Genomic DNA, 19,243 nt, shown 5'->3' with positions numbered 1-19,243 from the left:
TATGTCCATTTTTGTCTATTCAAAATGGTGGAGCAATAACAAACGCATTGTACATTTCTACGGTAAGAAATGTGTAACATTTAGTGTCAATGATCCATACTTATTGCGATGTAGATAATTCAAAACAAGCATTTATTTTATTTAAAAAAATTATTGCAGTAAATAAAAAATTATCGCCGTAGCAAAGCTTTGCGCCAGATCACACGACATGCATGCGAAATCTGGCCTAGCTAGCTAGCGAGCCACAGTGATTGTAGTGGAGGGAGGGAGGAGGTTGTCAGGGCTCGTATCAACGGAGTTAGCTAGCTAACTAGAGTAAGGGGCAAATGATAGCTGGCTAGATATTAATTAACAAGGGTTCGTATCTGGCGACAGAAATGTGCAGGTAAGTTACAGTCAACAAATATGATGACGTGTAGCTAGCCAGCTTTACAATGTTAGGCGGATGGCCACATCAAGCTCGCTACTGCTAACTAGACAACTAAGTTATTTACCTGGCTAGCTAACGTTACAGATCTTTGCTAACTATTTACTAAGATCCATGCATCTGCAGTTGTAATAAGTGTGCATGAAGTTGCATACTGCGAGCTTTTGCAAATGGGTACCCACAGTTTCAGAAGAACTGTACCTCGCAACAACAAAAAATACAGGTGTGTGTGAGTGAGTCGGATGTATCTACATTTTCTCAACATGACACTGACAGTATTTCCGTTTATTTGCAGTATCAGCATGGCAGACAAAAATGTCAAGAAAGGGAAACCAGTAGGTGTTAAGAGAACATTGACCAAGAGAGAACAAGAAGATCTGAAGAAAAAGGTAAGAGATTTGACCCATTTATAGATATCTGCAACAAAGTGTAGGTCTATTCTTACAATTTTAAAACAATATCACATTTCCAGGAAGAAGAAAAAGCAGCTGAAGTTTTTGAAGAGTTCTTAGCATCTTTTGACAGTAACGACAAAAGTGGGGTGAAAACGTTTGTTCGTGGGGGGATCGTGAATGCAACTAAAGGTGAGCAGAAACATGCTGGCTAATCCAGCTCTGGTGGGGTCTATGTTGTGAACACTTATTTTAGTGCTACATGGTTACACTTTCTATTGAATTATTTTGCAGAAGAGGAAGCAGCAGAAGTCAAAAAGAGCAAGCTTTACCGACCGAACACCAAGTTTACTTCAGTGTCCCAGAATGTCTCACCAGCACACTCTTCTGAAATCAGAAGGCCTGTGAGTGTCCATGTGAATCTACTACTGTATACAAGATAATACTATACATTATTTTGTCCCCTTATGTTTGTCTGGTCCACAGATTGTTAAAAAGAAGACGGAGGAGAAGAAGAAGAGCAACCTTGAACTTTTTAAAGAGGAGCTAAAGCAGTATGTTTTTGACATGCTGTAGTAAATGATGTTGTTTCACTATTTATTTTACCAATTTGTTGTTTACATTTTTTGTATGAAATGACTCTGTTCTCATAGAATACAGGAGGAACGTGAAGAAAGGTACAAAAATAAGAAAAATGAGCCTGGAGGAGGATATGGAGACTTGGACATACCATTAACACGACGATCAAGTAAGTGCCAGATCTGTCCCATGCAGTGGAAAAATAATGGCCTTAGTCCAAATCAAAGATGAACCCTCAGTAGCTTTTACATGTTTAGCGGAATATACATGTCTTCTTTCAGTATTTGATGATGACCCAGCAACACCGAACACAACCAACCTGTATATTGGCTGCATTAACCCAAAGGTAAAGGAACTTTATCTGCTTATGATGTTTTGACAAAGGAGATAAAGATTCAGTCTCTTGCTCTTCTTTTGTTTGGGATAAATTCAACTTACTTAAATGCTGACTGCATTCTTGTGAAACTGTGTTGAAATGATACTTTATATAATGTGACAGATGAATGAAGAAATGCTTTGCAAAGAGTTTGGCAAGTATGGTCCCCTGGCAAGCGTGAAGATCATGTGGCCCCGTAGTGATGAGGAACGTACCAGGGTCACAAACAGAGGCTTTGTGGCCTTTATGACCAGGAAAGATGCAGAGAGGGCCTTGGCTGCTCTAGACGGTGAGTCTGTGATAAGAGAATATTAAACATACTATACAGGAAACACTGCCAGATGATAAATGCCCTGTCAAGTGTTCCGTTGACTATGTCCTTGGCTCATGTAGGATCATTACTTCTTTTTCTGCAGGTAAAATGGTTATGGGTTTTGAAATGAAGCTGGGATGGGGGAAAGCTGTTCGCATCCCTCCCCAGCCTCTCTATACACCCATAGGGGTACTGAAAATCTCCACCCCCCCACCCCCCTCTGGCCTGCCCTTCAATGCTCAGCCCCGAGACCGCTTCCGCAATGACTTTACCAAGCCATGGGGCAGGTCCAAGGAGGAGTTTGACAAGGTAGGTTGGCTCCTTTTTGAACACTGTAGGGTGTATGCATGGTTCTTTTTCAAGGTTATATTTTTTGACTTTGTTTTACACTACAGTTAATTTGCCAATTTTAGGTATGTTTGTAGTAGATATCCTATGCAGGGTGATATTTATCATAGGATCAATCAATTGGACATTGCTTAAAATTTGATCTAGAATTCAGAACTGCATTTAAATGCACAAACAAGACCATGTGACGGTCATATTCTGAAGTAGCAGTTCCGAGTTCCATTTCTCAGTTTAAATTCTAGTTGGTTTGTCCTGTGGTGCATGTATAGACATGTTATGAATCTATTCCTTAGACTAGTAGTGTCTTAGTTTTAGGATATGTCCTAAGGCAGGGGGTTTGACCCAGATGGAGTTATGAGGTATTGTTACAGAACCATATGCAATCAAAATGTTACTGTAAAATTAAGAGGGTGGGGGTATAGTATAGATCATTTACTTTAACAATAGTGTAGCCGTCTCTCGAATGTGGGACCTTTTTCCCCTCATTCAAATAATGTATAGCTGTTACTGCTATCGTCGTTTTCTATGCTGTATGTATCCTGCAGTGTTTCATCTGTATATATACTCACTTTTTTTATATCTTCACTATTTGATTTGACTTCACGAACAGACTCTGTCCGAAGCCGTAGTCAAAGTGGTTATCCCAACAGAAAGGTACACACTCTCTATCCATTCTTACTACTACTGCTACTACGACTGACCAGCCGTTCTCACAGACAGAACACAGTGTTAGAGGACAGAGGCCCTGCCCTGGTCTACTGTTCCTGTGTACGTATGTGACCGACAGGAAGCCCCAGTCCTAAGTGCTACGTCTGTATGTACATGACTAATGGGAGAGGACAGCTGAGAACATAACACTGTTTTTGTGCTTTTCTCCCTACATGTGTCTCATAGTTTGTGTCCTGTTCTAACATTGGTCTGCATTAAGCCATCTTGTTGACAACATGGCCTATGTTCAAGGAATTGGTAACCCCTGCTGCTTAGGACTGGGGGCCCTGTATATGACTAGTAGGGGGGCCATGGGTCTCAGTTGAACATGGTTAAAGTGAATATTTGGCCTTGTAAGCAAAGCCCTCAGTTTATTAATTCATGTCATCCTCATTAGATTAGTAAATGACACCATTGTAATCCTCTGTCGGGAAAATAGATTGTTAGACTTAAGTGAGTGTTGGAGTCAGTGAGTTAGGCCTATATCCAACATACTGGTACTAACTTCAGTGGCAACCGTGGTTCTTCCTACCTGGGTTGGCTGAGACACTGCAGACCGATACAGCTAGAAGGCAGATGCATTTTAGATTAAAATCAGTAGTAGCTAATAGTAGTAAGTAATGTTGTCACTCATATATATATATATATATATAGTCCCACTTTTTCATTTATACACTTACTATTTTGGGGGAGAAGAAAAATATTCTACACACATGACACAAGGAAACACGGCATGGTCACCTTCTGCACACTAGGGACAGACAGTCTCCCCCACTCACTCGTGTGTGGGCAGACAACACACAACATATCCTCAACATTGCTGTGACAAATGATGGCAGAGGGACAATGTTATAGAAGAGAGACAGAGAGAGAGGTTAAGGGGCTTGTGCCAGTGTGCAGTGAGAGCTTTGACATGGCCACTGGTCTGGATGATGGGGGACAAGTCACCGCATCTGGTCTCTCATCCCCTCTCCTTTTACTCCACAGAAATCTGTTAGGCCTCATCCACAGGATGATAGAGTTTGTGGTGCGTGAGGGACCCATGTTTGAAGCCATCATTATGAGCAAAGAGAAGAACAACCCTGACTTCAGGTAAGGTGCCATTGCTGAGCGTTCTCTTTCCCTCTTGTCATATCAATTGTCATATGTATTTTTAAACTCATCTTTAAACTGTTTTTTGTTGTTGTTGATGATTTCAGGTTCCTGTTTGACAACAAAAGCCAAGAGCAGGTGTACTACCGCTGGAAACTCTACTCCATTCTCCAGGTAGGTCATGCTCTTAATCTGTCCTGGCTACACCCCTATGGCCATGAGTCCATCTCCCTACTCTACTCACTGCTGTGCCTCATCCGTGTCCCTCTCCCTCCATCCCCAGGGCGAGCCCCCCAGTGAGTGGAGAACGGCAGACTTCCGGATGTTCCGTGGGGGCTCCATCTGGAGGCCGCCCCTCCTGAACCCCTACCTCCATGGAGATGAGGAGGCGGGAGAGGAGGACGAGTCTCCCTCTCAGGAGGAGGAGCTTAAAAAGGGCCAGCTCAAGACCGAGTGAGTGTAGCTGTACCTACAGGGGCTGGGAGGGAGCGAGGTTCTGAGGCAGATTGAAAAGCATTCTCTGATGAATGTTACATGTTATGGGAAAACGGACTTTGGTGAAATTCAACCTTCTCCGGGCAACAAAACCTGTGTGTTTATTCCAGGCACAGAGAGAGACTGGAGACACTGCTCAGAGGGCTCACCCCTCGTAGGGAGGACGTTGGTGATGCTATGCTGTTCTGTCTGGAGAGAGCAGAAGCAGCGGAGGAGGTGGTGGGGTGCATCGCAGAGTCCCTCTCTCTCCTTCAGACACCCCTACAGAAAAAGGTTCCTTACCCACCTCCTGTACAGGGGTCTATCCTATGAGTCTCGCATGTGCATGATCAACCACATTCACATGACATATTACTCACATTGGTCATGTCCATCTTTATTCCCACAGATTGCCAGACTGTACCTGGTATCTGACATCTTGTACAACTCCTGTGCCAAAGTTGCCAATGCATCTTATTATCGCAAATAGTAAGAAAAGTCTGTTTTAGATAAGTCTGTAATTATATAATACACAGGCTCAGTGGTCATACTGTGTCCATCTAAGGTTTTTCACTGTTTCTTTGTTCCTTCAGTTTTGAAGCAAAATTGCCTCAGATATTTGGTGACATTAGTGATGCATATCGAAACATACAAGCAAGACTACAAGCTGAACAATTCAAGGTAATAAGTGTGGTTTAAAAAATGACAATGCTTTATTACCTTTTTCCTTGCTTGTGAGCTGTTGTTGCTTTGGCCAGAGCAAATACATTAACACTCACCTATATTTGTCTTCTCTCCTCAGCAAAAGATAATGGGCTGTTTCAGGGCCTGGGAAGACTGGGCCGTATACCCAGAGCCCTACCTGATCCAGCTGCAGAATATCTTTCTGGGTCTGGTCAAGGCAGGAGAGGAGGTGATCGAGAGGGTAGAGGTGAGCTGGCTATCAGGACAGGACCCTTCCTGGACAAGACATGGAAAATAGTTTTGATCAATGCCTATTTGACTGATGCCTTAAATTCTCTGATAGTGTGTGTAAATATACAATGCAGCTAGAAGCAGAGCTGAATTTAGCGTAATTGGTTTATGTGGGCTGGGTATCTCACCTCAGATGGTGTCTCCAGACCTGGATGGAGCCCCATTGGACGGGGCACCGTTGGACGGGGCACCGTTAGACGGAGCTCCGCTGGACGATCTCGACGGCTCGCCCCTGGCCTGGGACCCTGCCTCCCTGGATGGGGTGCCTGTTGATGACATTGACGGAGTTCCCCTGGGCGCTCCCATGGATGACATCGACGGAATGCCTTGTAGGTCAATCTGGCCGAATTTCTATAAAAAAACCTTACAAGCTTTATAAGCTGTGGACTTGATGTAAGTTTGTGTTTTCCAGTGGATGACCTGGCACACTCCAGAGTGGCTCTGTCTAAATGGGAGAGGGTGGACGATGCTGAAGCTCTCCCACAAGGTACTGTACTGTCAGCACTGTAAACCCCACAATCACATCTCTACTCCTAACCCTCACACTGCCTCTTCCTCTTTCAGCTAACACTGAATCCAAATGGGACACTGTGGGAGAGCAATACTCTGGGAACAACTTGAATGTAAGGTAAGAACCTGGTGAAAGCCATCTTTAAAAGATGTTAACATTTTTGGGAAGGCTTTTTCAGAGTTACCATCATGTAGCCTGTCTTGCAGTCCTGCTGTAGACTCTCATCGTCTCTTCCCCTGCAGCGCTAACACTAAGGAAGGAGATGGGGAGTCAGAGGGTGACAGCAGCGATGATGACAGCCCATCTAAGTACGACAGTGCTGACTTCAAGAGCTCCCTCAGTAGTTTTGAGATGTCCGAGAGCAAGCGGAGCAGGCTGAGAGAGTTGGAGGCAAGCACACACTGTCTAGTGGCACCAACACAGTACCATACACAACCCACTGCAGTAGTAATTCACTCTGACCATACCAACCGACTAATATTGATAATAATACGTAGGTCTTCTCTATAGCGCTTTTCTAAAACCCAAATACGCTTGACTAATATTCTGTTCTTGAAGGCAGTTGATTTCCATTAATTGATGCAACAATTGGACCCACTGTTCTTAGTGTACGAATGTACGTGTAGTATCTCGTACTCACTCAATATTGTCTTTGCTGCAGGTGAAGGTGATGAAGTTCCAGGATGAGCTGGAGACTGGGAAGAGGCCCAGGAAGTCAAGGATGAACATGCAGAAACAGGTAGAGCACTACAGGAACAAGCTGCTACAAAAGGTGGGTATTTAGTGTACTTCAATTTCATACAAGCCCAGTAGTAAAGAAAATGGTCAAAGGACCATAAAGCTGCAGTTGTACATTTTACAAAATAACTCACCTGGCTGCAATTGATCCTCAGGAGTTTGATAAGGATGACCAGGAGAAGAAAGAGAGATCCACGCCAAAGTCAAAAGACAGATCAAAGAAAGAGGAGAGGAGAGACAAGACAGAGGAGAGGAGAGACAAGACAGAGGAGAGGAGAGACAAGACAGAGGAGAGCAGTAAAGGACGGGGCAAGGAGAAGAGTAAAAGGAGTGAAGATCGGGACAGGAGCAGAGACAGGGGCCGTAGTAGAGACACAGAGGAGCGGACACAGAAATACAGAGGAAATTCTCCCTCAAAGTAAGGCCTGTTTTCTTCTATTTAATGTGTGTTCAGTATTCAGTGCCTTCGGAAAGTATTCAGACCCCTTGACTTTTTGCATATTTTGTTACGTTACAGCCTTATTCAAAAATAGATATATATTTTTTTATCCTCCGCAATCTGCACACAATACCCCACAATTACAAAGCGAAAACAGGTTTTTAGAAATGTTTGCAAATGTATAGAAAATGAAATAAGTATTCAGACCCTTTGCTATGAGACACGAATTTGAGCTAAGGTGCATCCTGTTTCCATTGATCATCCTTGAGATGTATCTACAACTTGATTGGAGTCCACCTTTGGTAAATTCAATTGATTGGACATGATTTGGAAAGGCACACACCTGTCTATATAAGGTCCCACAGTTGACAGTGCATGTCAGAGCAAAAACCAAGCCGTGAGGTCGAAGGAATTGTCCGTAGAGCGCTGAGACAGGATTGTGTCAAGGCACAGATCTGGGGAAGGGTACCAAAAAATTTCTGCAGCATTGAAGGTCCCCAAGAACACAGTGGCCTCCATCATGGAAGAAGTTTGGAACCACCAAGACTCTTCCTAGAGCTGGCCGCCTGGCCAAACTGAGCAGTCGGGTGAGAAGGGCCTTGGTCAGGGAGGTGACCAAGAACCCAATGGTCACTCTGATAGTGCTCTAGAGTTCCTCTGTGGAGATGGGAGAACCTTCCAGAAGGACAACCATCTCTGCAGCACTCCACCAATCAGGCCTTTATGGTAGTGGCCAGATGGAAGGCACTCCTCAGTAAAAGGCACATGACAGCCCGCTTGGAGTTTGCCAAAAGGCACCTAAAGACTCGCAGACCATGAGAAACTAGATTATCTGGTCTGATGAAACCAAGAGTGAACTCTTTGGCCTGAATGCCAAGCATCACGTCTGGAGGAAACCTGCTACCATCCCTACGGTGAAGCATTGTGGTGGCACAATCATGCTGTGGGGGTGTTTTTCAGCGGCAGGGACTGGGAGACTAGTCAGGATCGAGGCAAAGATGAACGGAGCAAAGTACAGAGAGATCCTTGATGAAAACCTGCTCCAGAGCGCTGAGGACCTCAGACTGGGGCAAAGGTTCACCTTCCAACAGGACAACGACCCTAAGCACACAGCCAAGACAACACAGGAGTGGCTTCGGGACAAGTCTCTGAATGTCCTTGAGTGGCCCAGCCAGAGCCCGCACTTGAACCCGATCTAACATCTCTGGAGAGACCTGAAAATAGCTGTGCAACCTGACAATTTGAGAGGATCTGCAGAGAAGAATGGGAGAAACTCCCCAAATACAGGTTTGCCAAGCTTGGAGCATCATACCCCGTGGTCCTCTGTAGCTCAGCTGGTAGAGCACGGCGCTTGTAACGCCAAGGTAGTGGGTTCAATCCCCGGGACCACCCATACACAAAAATGTATGCACGCATGACTGTAAGTCGCTTTGGATAAAAGCGTCTGCTAAATGGCATATTATTATTATTAAGACCCGAGGCTGTAATTGCTGCCAAAGGTGCTTCAACAAAGTACTGAGTAAAGGGTCTGAATACTTATGTAAATGTGATATAATTTTTTATAAATTAGCAAATATTTATAAAAACCTGTTTTTGCTTTGTCATTATGGGGTATTGTGTGTAGATTGAGGGGGGGGACAATAATACATGTTAGAATAAGGCTGTAACCTAACAAAATGTGGAAAACGTCAAGGGGTCTGAACTTTCCGAAGGCACGGTATATGTGCTGACTGACTCTTATCCCCTACCTGTCCAACAGAACAAAGTCAAAGTCTCCCAAGAAGTCCAAGCGGTCCCGATCGCCCTCGCCAGCCAGGAAGACGTGGAGGAGGTCTAGCTCCCGGTCACCACACCGCTCCCACAAAAAGACAAAGAAGAGCAAACACTGATCCTGAGGCCTGGACCCCATGCCTCTCCCCCTGAAGTGGCAAGGCGGCTCCCATGGACTGCCCTGCTCCGCCAGTGCTTACCATGACAGAGCACCACTACGCGCTTCTTTCCCCACAATGCCTCTGAACTGTCTCTGCAGACCAACTGACAGCTGTTTGTTCCCCTCCGTACCAATGTCAAGATTTGGCAAATTTTTGTAAGATGACGTTTGAACATTAATTTGTACAGTTCTTTGTTTTGCTATTTGTTTTTAAACCCCATTCAGATTGCGACTAGTCCCTGAGACGTCACAATAAATCACTATTGGCAATGTGTCCATTGTCCAGGCTGGGGAATGAATTAGTGGAGGGCACCATTATTGAATGACCACATTTGTCTCCTGTCCAGTCATTCAGCGTTTCTAAACCGTATTGAAAGGTTGCCTCAATATAAAGGTAATCTCATCTTGATTGGAAAAATGAGCTCACATTATAAATGAGAAAACCATTACTTTATTAAGTGAATCATAAACAATGTAAAAAAAAAAAAATATTCTGTGGTTCCATTTTATTTTTCAATACACACTGACAGACAAATGAAGATTTGCAACTGAAATGATTGGCGTTAGTGCTTATTTTGTAAAATTTAAGACAGTCATTCCTGGCAGGGAGGATCGTGGGGAACTAGAAAAGCAGTAAAGTTAAGAGTAAGACAGTGTACCCCTTACACTCTGACAAATAGCTTACATTACAGTGTATTTTAACCATCCATCCCTCAGTTACCAGATCCAGTTTCTGGTCCTGCTATACAGTCTGACCCTGTCTCACAAACCTGCTTTACTTCAAAACACAGTGCACACTTGTTCTTTGTTAAAAAAGAAAAACAAAATGTGACAGGACATCAGTGAGCTGCTTCCTCCATTTACAGTTCACTTCCTCCACCTTCCCATCATCCTCTACTTTAGGGTCCCTGTTCTCCGGAGGATGACTCCTCCCTCCCGGAGCACTCACCAGTAGGCGATTGGCCGGTTTTAGAAGCGTTGGTAGGGCAGCGGTTTGCTCTGCTTCCATTGTAGGACTGTACATTGGCGGACAGATCAGTAAGGGTTCAGGTTGAAGCCTTTCAGGCTGAAGTGCTCAGTACTTTTTTACATTGATGAAAACCTTAATGGCGCCGGTGAAGTCAGCAGAGAGCAGAACCTCTGTATGATCAGTCTTCAGAGCCCCTGTGGACGAGAAATACCCTGTTTAGCATTGAAACTATACAAAGTGTTTTTCTATCCACTCAACTCATCATACCATCCATTTATCACTCTTAAAGATGGAATCCGCATTAGTGGGAAACACCGCCACGGCTGCCCCAGCACTTTGTTATTGTTTTGTGGACAAAACGGAGGTGAGGAGAGTCGGGCGGCGTGAGAAAAACATTTGCAGTACATATTCTGTTCTATCGCTCGCGCAATGATGTCCGAGTGTTTGTTGTTTGTAGTAACTTCTTTGTTGTAATATCCCAAACAGACGTGGCAGTTTGACCATTAAGGATTCCAGCTTTAATGAGTCGCTGCTCTGAATAGTCTCTCAGCATACATAAACAGGTATATAAATCAGCATACTGTACCTGAGGGAATGGTCTCCGAGTCAGTAGAGTCCAAGCTCTTACACTCTGCATCGGCCCCAGCCCCTGCTTTCTCTGCCCCCGCCTCCTGGGGGACGATCAGGTTAGGATGTGGCGCAAAAATGGCAGATGTCACTACTGCATTGTGGGCTGAAAGACAACAGAGACTGGACTTAGTGGAGTGACACTACAATCAAACTGACAGTGTTTCATATCACCAACCGTAAAGAGCTGAGCACCACTACAGTATCTAGGTACCTTTAATTCCCTCCCAGAAGTCATTGCGGTCTCGTCGTACAGAGGTGAACTTGCTCAGGTCGTGATAGGTGCTCCAGATGTACACGTACTTATCCTCTGAGCCACTCACAATGAATGAGTAATCATGGCTGGAAAATAAGGAAAGTGACAGTTTGCTTACCGACAACATACAAGAACATGCCAGACTGAGAAGGAGCCGTTCTCACCTGAAGCTGGCTTTGATCTGACTACTGCTGTTGACGTAACCCTTGTACTTCATGGACAGAGACAGGTCCCTCAGGTCATACAGGCGGATCCTGGAGTCATTGGAGGTCACTAGAATCTACCAACATAATAAAAAGACTTCGCTGTCACTAGTATGTCATCGCCAGAGAGGCATGTCTGTAGAAAGGGCATCAGGAGCGTGGCTATACCTTGTTCTCTCCAGGCAGAGGCTCGATACCTGTGATTTTCCGTCCTACTCGATTCCTGCCTCTGGTCGACCGTACGTGGATTTGGGTGTGGTATTTAAGGCGCTGAAATAAGAACCGACATTCAAAAAATGGTGAACCCTCTATAATGTTCCTCATTTTCATAATTATGTTCTGCCATTGTAATACTCAAAGAAGAATCAAACATAGGCTGAAATAATGATTATTCACTAGCCCTTCAAACTTGAGGATCAGTACGTCTCCCTCCACTGTACCTCGGTGTCGTAGAAGATGCAGCGGCCATCATAGGTGCCGATGACAGCGTACTTCCCGTTCTGGCAGAAGTTGGCAGCAGTGATGAGGCGCGTTTGTCCATCCACCTCGTTCCACAGGGCCACCTTCTTGTCTGGGATGTTCCACAGACGCAGCTTCCCATCCAGAGAGCCACTCAGGAAGTACCTGTCATCCTAGGAGAAATAACAGATGGTCAGTCTGGTGAACAGAGCCAGAACTCAAACGTAGCCAACTCACTCTGCACTTAAAAAAGGTCCATACTTCAACCTAAACATGCACTGACAAAAGGCACACAAGCTCATAGAGGCCCACTTACTCTAGGATGGAATGCGATGGCTGTGACAAAGTCAATATGCTGAAAGCAGCATAGACACTCTCTCCTAGATATGTGCCACAGTCTGACCGTCTTATCCATTGACGAGGAAAGCAGGAAGTAGTTCTGGAATCAAAGAACACAGGGAATACTAGGACACAGTGTACCGGCATTTGGGAGTGTTGTTTGAAAAGGGGGAAGAGGAAAGGCCTGTGGAGTCTCACCTTTGACCAGGACAAGTCCAGCAGGTCAGCCGTATGACCCTTGTACTTGCAGAAGGGGACTTGGCGGAAGGGGAGATTCTTGTCCTCTGAATCGGGGTCTTCAGGAACACTGCTCATCTGGGAACAAAAGAGGAACTCTTGTCTGTCAGGCTGGGGCTGAGGTCTCAACAGTAACACTGGTATAGTTACCCTAAGCAACCCTGACCATAACGTTACTTTCTTCATGTTTTACAGCTGACCCTCAACTCTAACCATGACTGGTTATGTCACTGATGGGTCCTAACCTTACTCACCCCACCGTCCGTGTCTGATTTGGAGGAACACAGGCTTTCCTGAGAGGGAGAGGGCGACACACGACCTGGTTGAGAGAGAACATAAGGAAGAACCATGAGAAACACATCAAACAACCATTACATTTACCAAAGGTGTGGCAGACAAACTATTTTGTTCAGAGACAACATTAGAGCTCAGCCCTTCTTTAGGGGTCATGATCTACCCACCTTCAGTGTTGTACTTTATCCTCATGTTGTTGAAGTAGTCAAAGGCATTTTTCAGAACCCAGATTCGCACCACGTTGTCCTGGCCTGCTGTCGCCAACAACCTCCCACAGTGAGAGAACTTCATGGTCCACACTGCACCCTGAGGACCAGACAACAGAACAAGGGTTGAGCAAATATGCATGAATATATATTCACGTTTACATCTGCATTCACGGTTACATACTGTATGCTTCAGTCATGGAAGTGGTCTGTTGTTCAATGGAAAGAAAGCACTGATAGATTAACATACACTCAAAAGACGCACACAATCTTACCATGTGCTCTCCACTCAGGTCCTGGACCACCTTGATCTGATCAAAGTCGAAAGGGCCCTTGAAGCTGTGGGCTGCCTTGAACTTGACAGGCCGGGTGTAGGGCATCCCCTCATCATCACTGGACGACGGGTCATCCTGGTCGTTGTGAAACACTGAGACACAACCACACAGTGAGACAGCACCCAGCAGAGTGACTAAACAGCAGCAGTAAGATGTGTGGATATGGGATTGGGGAGGGCTGTGTGGGTTGGCATACCTTCATCACGGACACTCTTCACCTTGTTGACGGCCTTCTCACCATACTCTTCAGCCAGATGCTTGGCCCTCTTCACAGACTTGCCCAGGAACTTCTTCAGCCGAGTGCTGGGATAGAAGACAGAGGACACATAAAACACCATGAGACCGTCCCAGACTGTCAGAGCAGAGAGGAAACACTGTAACCACAGCATGAGGCAGGGCACCATGCCATTTCTTACGTTTTCTGTTTCAGCTTCCCTCCATCTGTGTCGGTCAAGGGAGCCTGGGCCTTGTCATCATCATCTGACTGTGCTGCATCATTCCTGACAGGAAAAAAAAAAAAAGACAGACATCTTCCTCAAGATTTGTATTAGGATTTTTTTCCAATGTATGCGAGTGCTACCCAATATACTTACCAAAGCAATCTGTTAGCACAGGGGAGTGAATATATAGCTGTACGTTTTTCAACCATAGCCCAAGGATTGGTGTGAGCCCCTGATATATTAGAGTACTAGTCTGAGTGATGGGAGAGCAGTTCTTACGTGATGTACTCCTTGGTCCTCCTCATGATGTGTAATGTGAGTGGGTTGATCCCTGTGGGAAGCTTCTCCTCTGCCTGGATCAGAGGGATCTCCTCACCAGTGTCCAGATTCTTGATCATCACACTCGCCAGGATCTCCTATTACAGAGATAGCCCAGCCACTCAATGAATTAGAAACAAACACTCAAAAGGTATGTGTAGAGAGTACAAAACCTGTACAAAGGGGCTCAAGGCTGGATGAATGAAAGAGCAAGACAAGGAAACGTACCTCATCAGTCAGCTCTCTGCCAGAGTTGGATCGTGGACGCTGAGGACCTAAAGTGTCACCAATGGGACTGGATGCCTGCTCATCCTCATTCTCCTGTGGGAACACACCAATATACACACACACACACTTACTACACTGGTGTTAATTCTAAGACAAAGGGGTATTCCGAATTGCAAGGGTCAAAGTCCTGTTGAAAGAGGAGAACAAAGAACAAAAAGTAAATCCACACACTGGTATGCTGCGGCCAAAGTGTTTAATCAGAAGAGGACAACATTTGAACCCCAAACTGGGTCTTCGTCAGGACAAAGTTTTCACCAAGTGCAGAAGAATATATACATTGGCTTCCTGGGCAGCAATAAGTGGACCTGTGCACTGCGCCAATGGAAAGCATGGCAAACAAATACCCACTGACCTGTGCTGTGACCACCTTGTCCCCACTGGTGGCGCTGGCCAGGTCCAGAGAGTGCTGCAGATCCTTGGTGATGCTCCTTACTGTGCTGCTGGGAGACACCAGGCCACATGGCTCCTCCAGCTCCGTTGCACACACTTGCCAATCACACAGCAGAGACAGAGGGTTAAAGGTCAACACAGTCACCTTGTCTCCATGGTTACACAACTAAATTATCATGAGTAGGTGTGGGGGTAGAAGTGAACAGCTATGAGAACAGTTATGAGAGGTCAATGTGTTCAGCTCAATGTATTAAATCCCTGCAGGAACATATTTAATTGACATGACTATCAGCATTTTATCTTGACCTTGAGTGTGTGGGTAAACAAGCAAAGTGTTATTTACCTTCCAGTCCTGTGGGCCTCATACACTCCTGGGACTTCTTGCTGAGGGGTAAAGCAGGCCGGGATGGGGGTGGCGGCCGTGGAGGAGGAGCTCCGCTGGGAGGGGGTGGGCGTGAGGGTGGAGGCTTCTTGGTGCTGGCCACAATGTCAGGCTCTACAGTGAACTGCCGTGGGGGTTTAGTAGGCCCTGGGTCGGAGGAGTCAGCCGGCTTGTCTGTAAGGGGAACCTGGTCTAGGATGTCTGCTGGTCTCTGCTCCCTGTCCATGTCCTCTGCAGACACCCGGGGAAGGTCAGGGAGGTCCTGCGGGAGGTCTGGTAGACTCTGCCCCTGCCCTAGGGCGCTGGTGATGTCTGGGGGCTGGACGTGCTCGTGTGACCCAGCCAACGGGCTGGGGATGTCTGGGAGAGCCATGGAACACACTCCCTGCTGTTCCTGTGGCTGCTCTGATCTCTCAACCACAGGCTGAGGTTCCATAGCGGGACGCTCTGGTTCTACAGGGGCCACAGTCTCGTTCTTCACCTCTGACTCTGCCCTTGTATCAACATTCCTCTCCCCCATCAGTTGAGCCTCCTCCACCGCACTTCCCTTCTGGCTCTCCTCAATGATGCTGTCGATGATCTAGGAGGGATAAGACATCACAGATGAAAACATATAATCATCAAAAAGGATAATATACTCATAACAGGATGTTTCTCTAATGAGGATTGTGTGGTCCTATGAGTGTATTCTCTCTGATAAAAGTGTTGGGGTCTTTCCCCACACTTAAGGTGAGAGAGGGACGTGGAGAAGGATTACAGATACACATTGAGGGACTGTGTGTATGTGTTGATGACCTACACCACTTAGTGGCGTGCCACACATCCAAACATTTACTGCAGAAACAACGTAGCACCTGTTGACACCATGGGTGACAGACTAGCAGCATTTACATAGAGCCCAAGACACAGCAACCATCAAAACACATTTACAGACATGAACAACACATACTCAGGGGATCAGTAACTATTAAAAATCCTAGGGAATAAAATCCAACTTATCTTTTTTCATAATGTCATATTCACAATGCCCTAGCTGAGTAGGGATTAATGAGCATTAGCCTAGCTTTGAAGATAAGGAGGGGGAGTACCTGGATGGAGTCATCTTGGCGTGCCTCAGGGTGGGCCAGCCCAACAGCCACATCCACTGTTGGGCTCTCTACCACCCCCTGCAGGAACACAAAACAAAATGTACAAGGACAGTGACAGGGAGACTCACTGTACTTTTATAAACTAGCACCTCCTACAGTGCATCTACACACTTAAAAATTCTGGGATGTGCTTATGATTTTTTATATTTTACTAGTAAATGGGATGACAATGTCCTGAATAGAGTCTGTAAAACACTGCAAACATTACACCGGCACCTCAGGACATGCAGTAGCAAACTGCTTATTGCAAACAACCCCGGGTAAAGATGTGTTTTGGGTTTAACTTTAACCCCAATAGAGCTCTTAAAGGCGCTCCTCTAGCTCATGTGAAAGTAGTTACCCAGAGTCTCCAGCAGCTATGCCCTTTAAGTAATGATTAAACTAAAACCAACACTCTGGCTTACAGTCTTTGATATCTCATAAGTTAAACTTCCCTCTCTAGTCTTTAAAATATGCCATTTAGCAGACGCTTTTTTAAAAGAGATGGTTCTTAGATTATTATTGTTTTTTTACTGTCAAATGCTAGTAAGAAGAATAGATACCTGAGGTGTGGGAAGGACAAACTTTGCAGGTGTCCTAAGTAATAAAAAGACAAGTGTAAGTGTTAGTCACAAGACTAGTCCTGATATGGTTCATCAAATGACCTTTACTAGGGCTTAGGCTACATTTCAGACACATATGGTCTTAACACCTAAAACAGATGAGAGGTTTGAAAGAAATCATGCTTGTTTTAACATTATTACAATAAACAAAAAAACAGGACAACCGTAAAGACAATTTATTCTTAACATGTAGGGTATGTAGTTCTCCTGTTAGTTTAAGTTTGAGCAAATTAGTTCAAATAAACCTTTCAACAAGCAACAGTTGAAGCCAAAATCACTGTAGCTATGTTATCTCCAATCACTCTACTATAATTATATAAAGGAAAGTGTGTGTGTGTGAGAGTGTCTCAAAGAGACATGTCAATCACACTTCTCTCGCTCCCTTACACTTGACCCCTTATATGGTCATGGCGAAAACAAAATTATCCTTTGCAATTGATGTCCCCACAACCTTTTGCCTCATTAAAAAGATGGAGTAGAATAAGGCAAGTCAAAATCATCCACAGACAGGTGGCATCGTTGTTGTTGTTATGATTATTATTGCAAATAATTATAGCTAATGTTTTCGTTCCTTTATTAGAGAAGAGACACAATGTATGAGCAAAATAATTATTACTTGCTACGCTGCTACGCTGACGATACACAACTAATCTTCTCCTTTCCCCCTTATTATTATCTGGTTGAACTCATTTCAATGACCAGCATCATCATCATCATCATCATCATCATAGCTGAGAACGTTTTTCAACACCAATAGCACAGTATATACACATGATATCGCTTTATTTTAGCAATAGCTGTAAGTAGAAAGGTTACTTACACTTTAGGAGATGGAGTAAAACTGACGTCTTCAGGAGCATCGTAGAATTCCTCTGTGTCACTATCTGACGCCATTTAGCTAGCTAACGTGAACTTGCTTGCTACCTAGCTAGTTTAGATGCATACAACGCCAGTGCCTCTCCAACAAGGGAAATATTGAGATGTGGTCGGTTTGAAGTGATGAAGACATACAATTCGTACAGGAAATAAAAAAGGGTACTCTACTGAAAACTAGGATACACCCAGATGTTGCTAGCTAGCTACTAGCTAATGTGCCTAGTGGGAGAGGCCACTCACCTGTGTGTACTAGCTACTGCCGGTACTGGCCGCTATTGCTAACGTAGCCAGCTAGCTAACGAAGAAGGTGGCCCTAGTCTTTAGCTAGCTACCAAGTTTCTTGAATCAATTCATAAATAAATACTCTGAACTAAAGTTCAACGCTAAAACGACTGCCCATTCCCGCGGTCTTCCTCGAAAAAGGACTGCAACCGCACCAAATTTAGGGTAGCTTCATAAACAAGAAGGAAGAAGAACACCCCAAAAGATTAAAAACGCACATACGGAAATCTCGCGAGAACTTATCTGACAGCTACCAAGCCCCCTCTTTCTCTTTCTCTTCTTCTTCTTCTTCTTCTTCTTCTTCAGTGGGGTTTATCGGCGGTTGGCATCCAACGTTATGGTGCATTACCGCCACCTACCGTACTGGAGTGTGGGCCAGTGACGGGGATAAACTAAATCCTACCTGCCAACCCAGTTTCTCTTAAAAAAGACAACAAAATATGTGATACTATATCTAACGACGTTCTACTCAATATACTCTTTAAACTAATTTCCTGTATCCCCTTCTCCCTCATACTTAATCTCATCCTCTCCCTTTCCCTCTGATACTGCCCACACTGTAGCAATACATGCTCCACAGTCTTGATTTCCTGACAATAATCACATTTCCTGATGGATGCTTTCCTATCACGCTTAGTGTCTTATTCAACTGGCTGTGTCCCACCCTTAATCTTGTAAATATAGCCTCTCTTCTGTTCCTTCCTGCCGTCCTCCCCTCCCCGACTTTCCTCTGTACTTGAAATAAATGCCTTCCCTTAATATTTATATTCCACTGCTCCTGCCATCTCTGCACCATCACTGTATATATCAGTCTTTTTGCCTCTGCCTTGCTCATTGACACTTCAACATCAACATCCCCACTACTAAGCGCTTGTTTAGCCTGTGCATCTACTGCCTTGTTCCCCTCCACCCCCACATGGGCTGGAACCCAAGTAAATATTATCCGAATACCCATCTGTTTAATCCTGCCATGGGTTTGTAGCACCTCATGAAGCAGGTCTTGTCTGCTACGTGAGCTAAAGGACTGGAGGTTCATTAATACTGTGCATGAGTCAGAGCAAATAACTACTCTGTCTGGCTTAGCTTCCTCCACCCAGTGCAAGGCCAACAGTATGGCCATCAGCTCCGCCATATATACAGCCAGATGATCTGTAATACGTTTCCTGACTTCCACCCCACATTCCTGCACTACAAATGCTGACCCAGTACGTCCTTTCCTTGGATTTTTTTAACCATCTGTGTAAATGGCCACAAAATCCTGATACACAGTTTCCAGATGACTCTTAAAG

General features: G+C 44.9%; 2 protein-coding genes across 3 annotated transcripts; one reads left to right on the top strand and one right to left on the bottom strand.

The window, feature by feature from the left end:
* The first annotated feature begins 1 nt into the window (after window position 1).
* On the top strand, window positions 2-9,853 carry LOC311142823 (U2 snRNP-associated SURP motif-containing protein-like). The gene is made up of 24 exons (XM_084178515.1): window positions 2-62; window positions 723-816; window positions 900-1,011; window positions 1,114-1,223; window positions 1,306-1,373; window positions 1,473-1,567; window positions 1,680-1,744; window positions 1,898-2,063; window positions 2,191-2,396; window positions 3,046-3,089; window positions 4,131-4,235; window positions 4,343-4,409; window positions 4,519-4,688; window positions 4,841-5,003; window positions 5,119-5,198; window positions 5,303-5,390; window positions 5,512-5,640; window positions 5,818-6,013; window positions 6,097-6,171; window positions 6,249-6,312; window positions 6,438-6,585; window positions 6,857-6,967; window positions 7,089-7,351; window positions 9,132-9,853. Exons 2-24 carry the CDS (start codon window positions 730-732, stop codon window positions 9,259-9,261), a joined length of 2,742 nt encoding a protein of 913 aa, XP_084034641.1. The 5' UTR covers window positions 2-62; window positions 723-729; the 3' UTR covers window positions 9,262-9,853.
* LOC311142824 (WD repeat-containing protein 44-like) lies at window positions 9,735-18,191 on the bottom strand. 2 transcript variants are annotated; one of them, XM_084178517.1, is made up of 20 exons: window positions 17,617-18,191; window positions 16,737-16,770; window positions 16,135-16,212; window positions 15,008-15,626; window positions 14,627-14,760; window positions 14,215-14,307; window positions 13,948-14,084; window positions 13,645-13,728; window positions 13,425-13,531; window positions 13,169-13,320; window positions 12,855-12,993; window positions 12,648-12,712; window positions 12,355-12,471; window positions 12,134-12,256; window positions 11,799-11,990; window positions 11,527-11,628; window positions 11,320-11,435; window positions 11,114-11,241; window positions 10,859-11,005; window positions 9,735-10,466 (listed from the first exon to the last, which is right to left on the bottom strand). In XM_084178517.1, exons 1-20 carry the CDS (start codon window positions 17,688-17,690, stop codon window positions 10,378-10,380), a joined length of 2,730 nt encoding a protein of 909 aa, XP_084034643.1. In that variant the 5' UTR covers window positions 17,691-18,191; the 3' UTR covers window positions 9,735-10,377. The 2 variants fall into 2 exon arrangements, with proteins under 2 accessions (XP_084034643.1, XP_084034642.1); XM_084178516.1 differs by having other exon boundaries at window positions 12,639-12,712; window positions 17,617-18,178.
* Between the last annotated feature and the right edge of the window lie 1,052 nt (window positions 18,192-19,243).

Source organism: Coregonus lavaretus, assembly GCF_964263955.1.
Source record: "Coregonus lavaretus genome assembly, chromosome: 15".
Lineage (NCBI taxonomy): Eukaryota > Metazoa > Chordata > Actinopteri > Salmoniformes > Salmonidae > Coregonus > Coregonus lavaretus.
The sequence above is the reverse complement of the archived record's forward strand: the minus strand, read 5'-3'. Positions and strand labels throughout refer to the sequence as shown.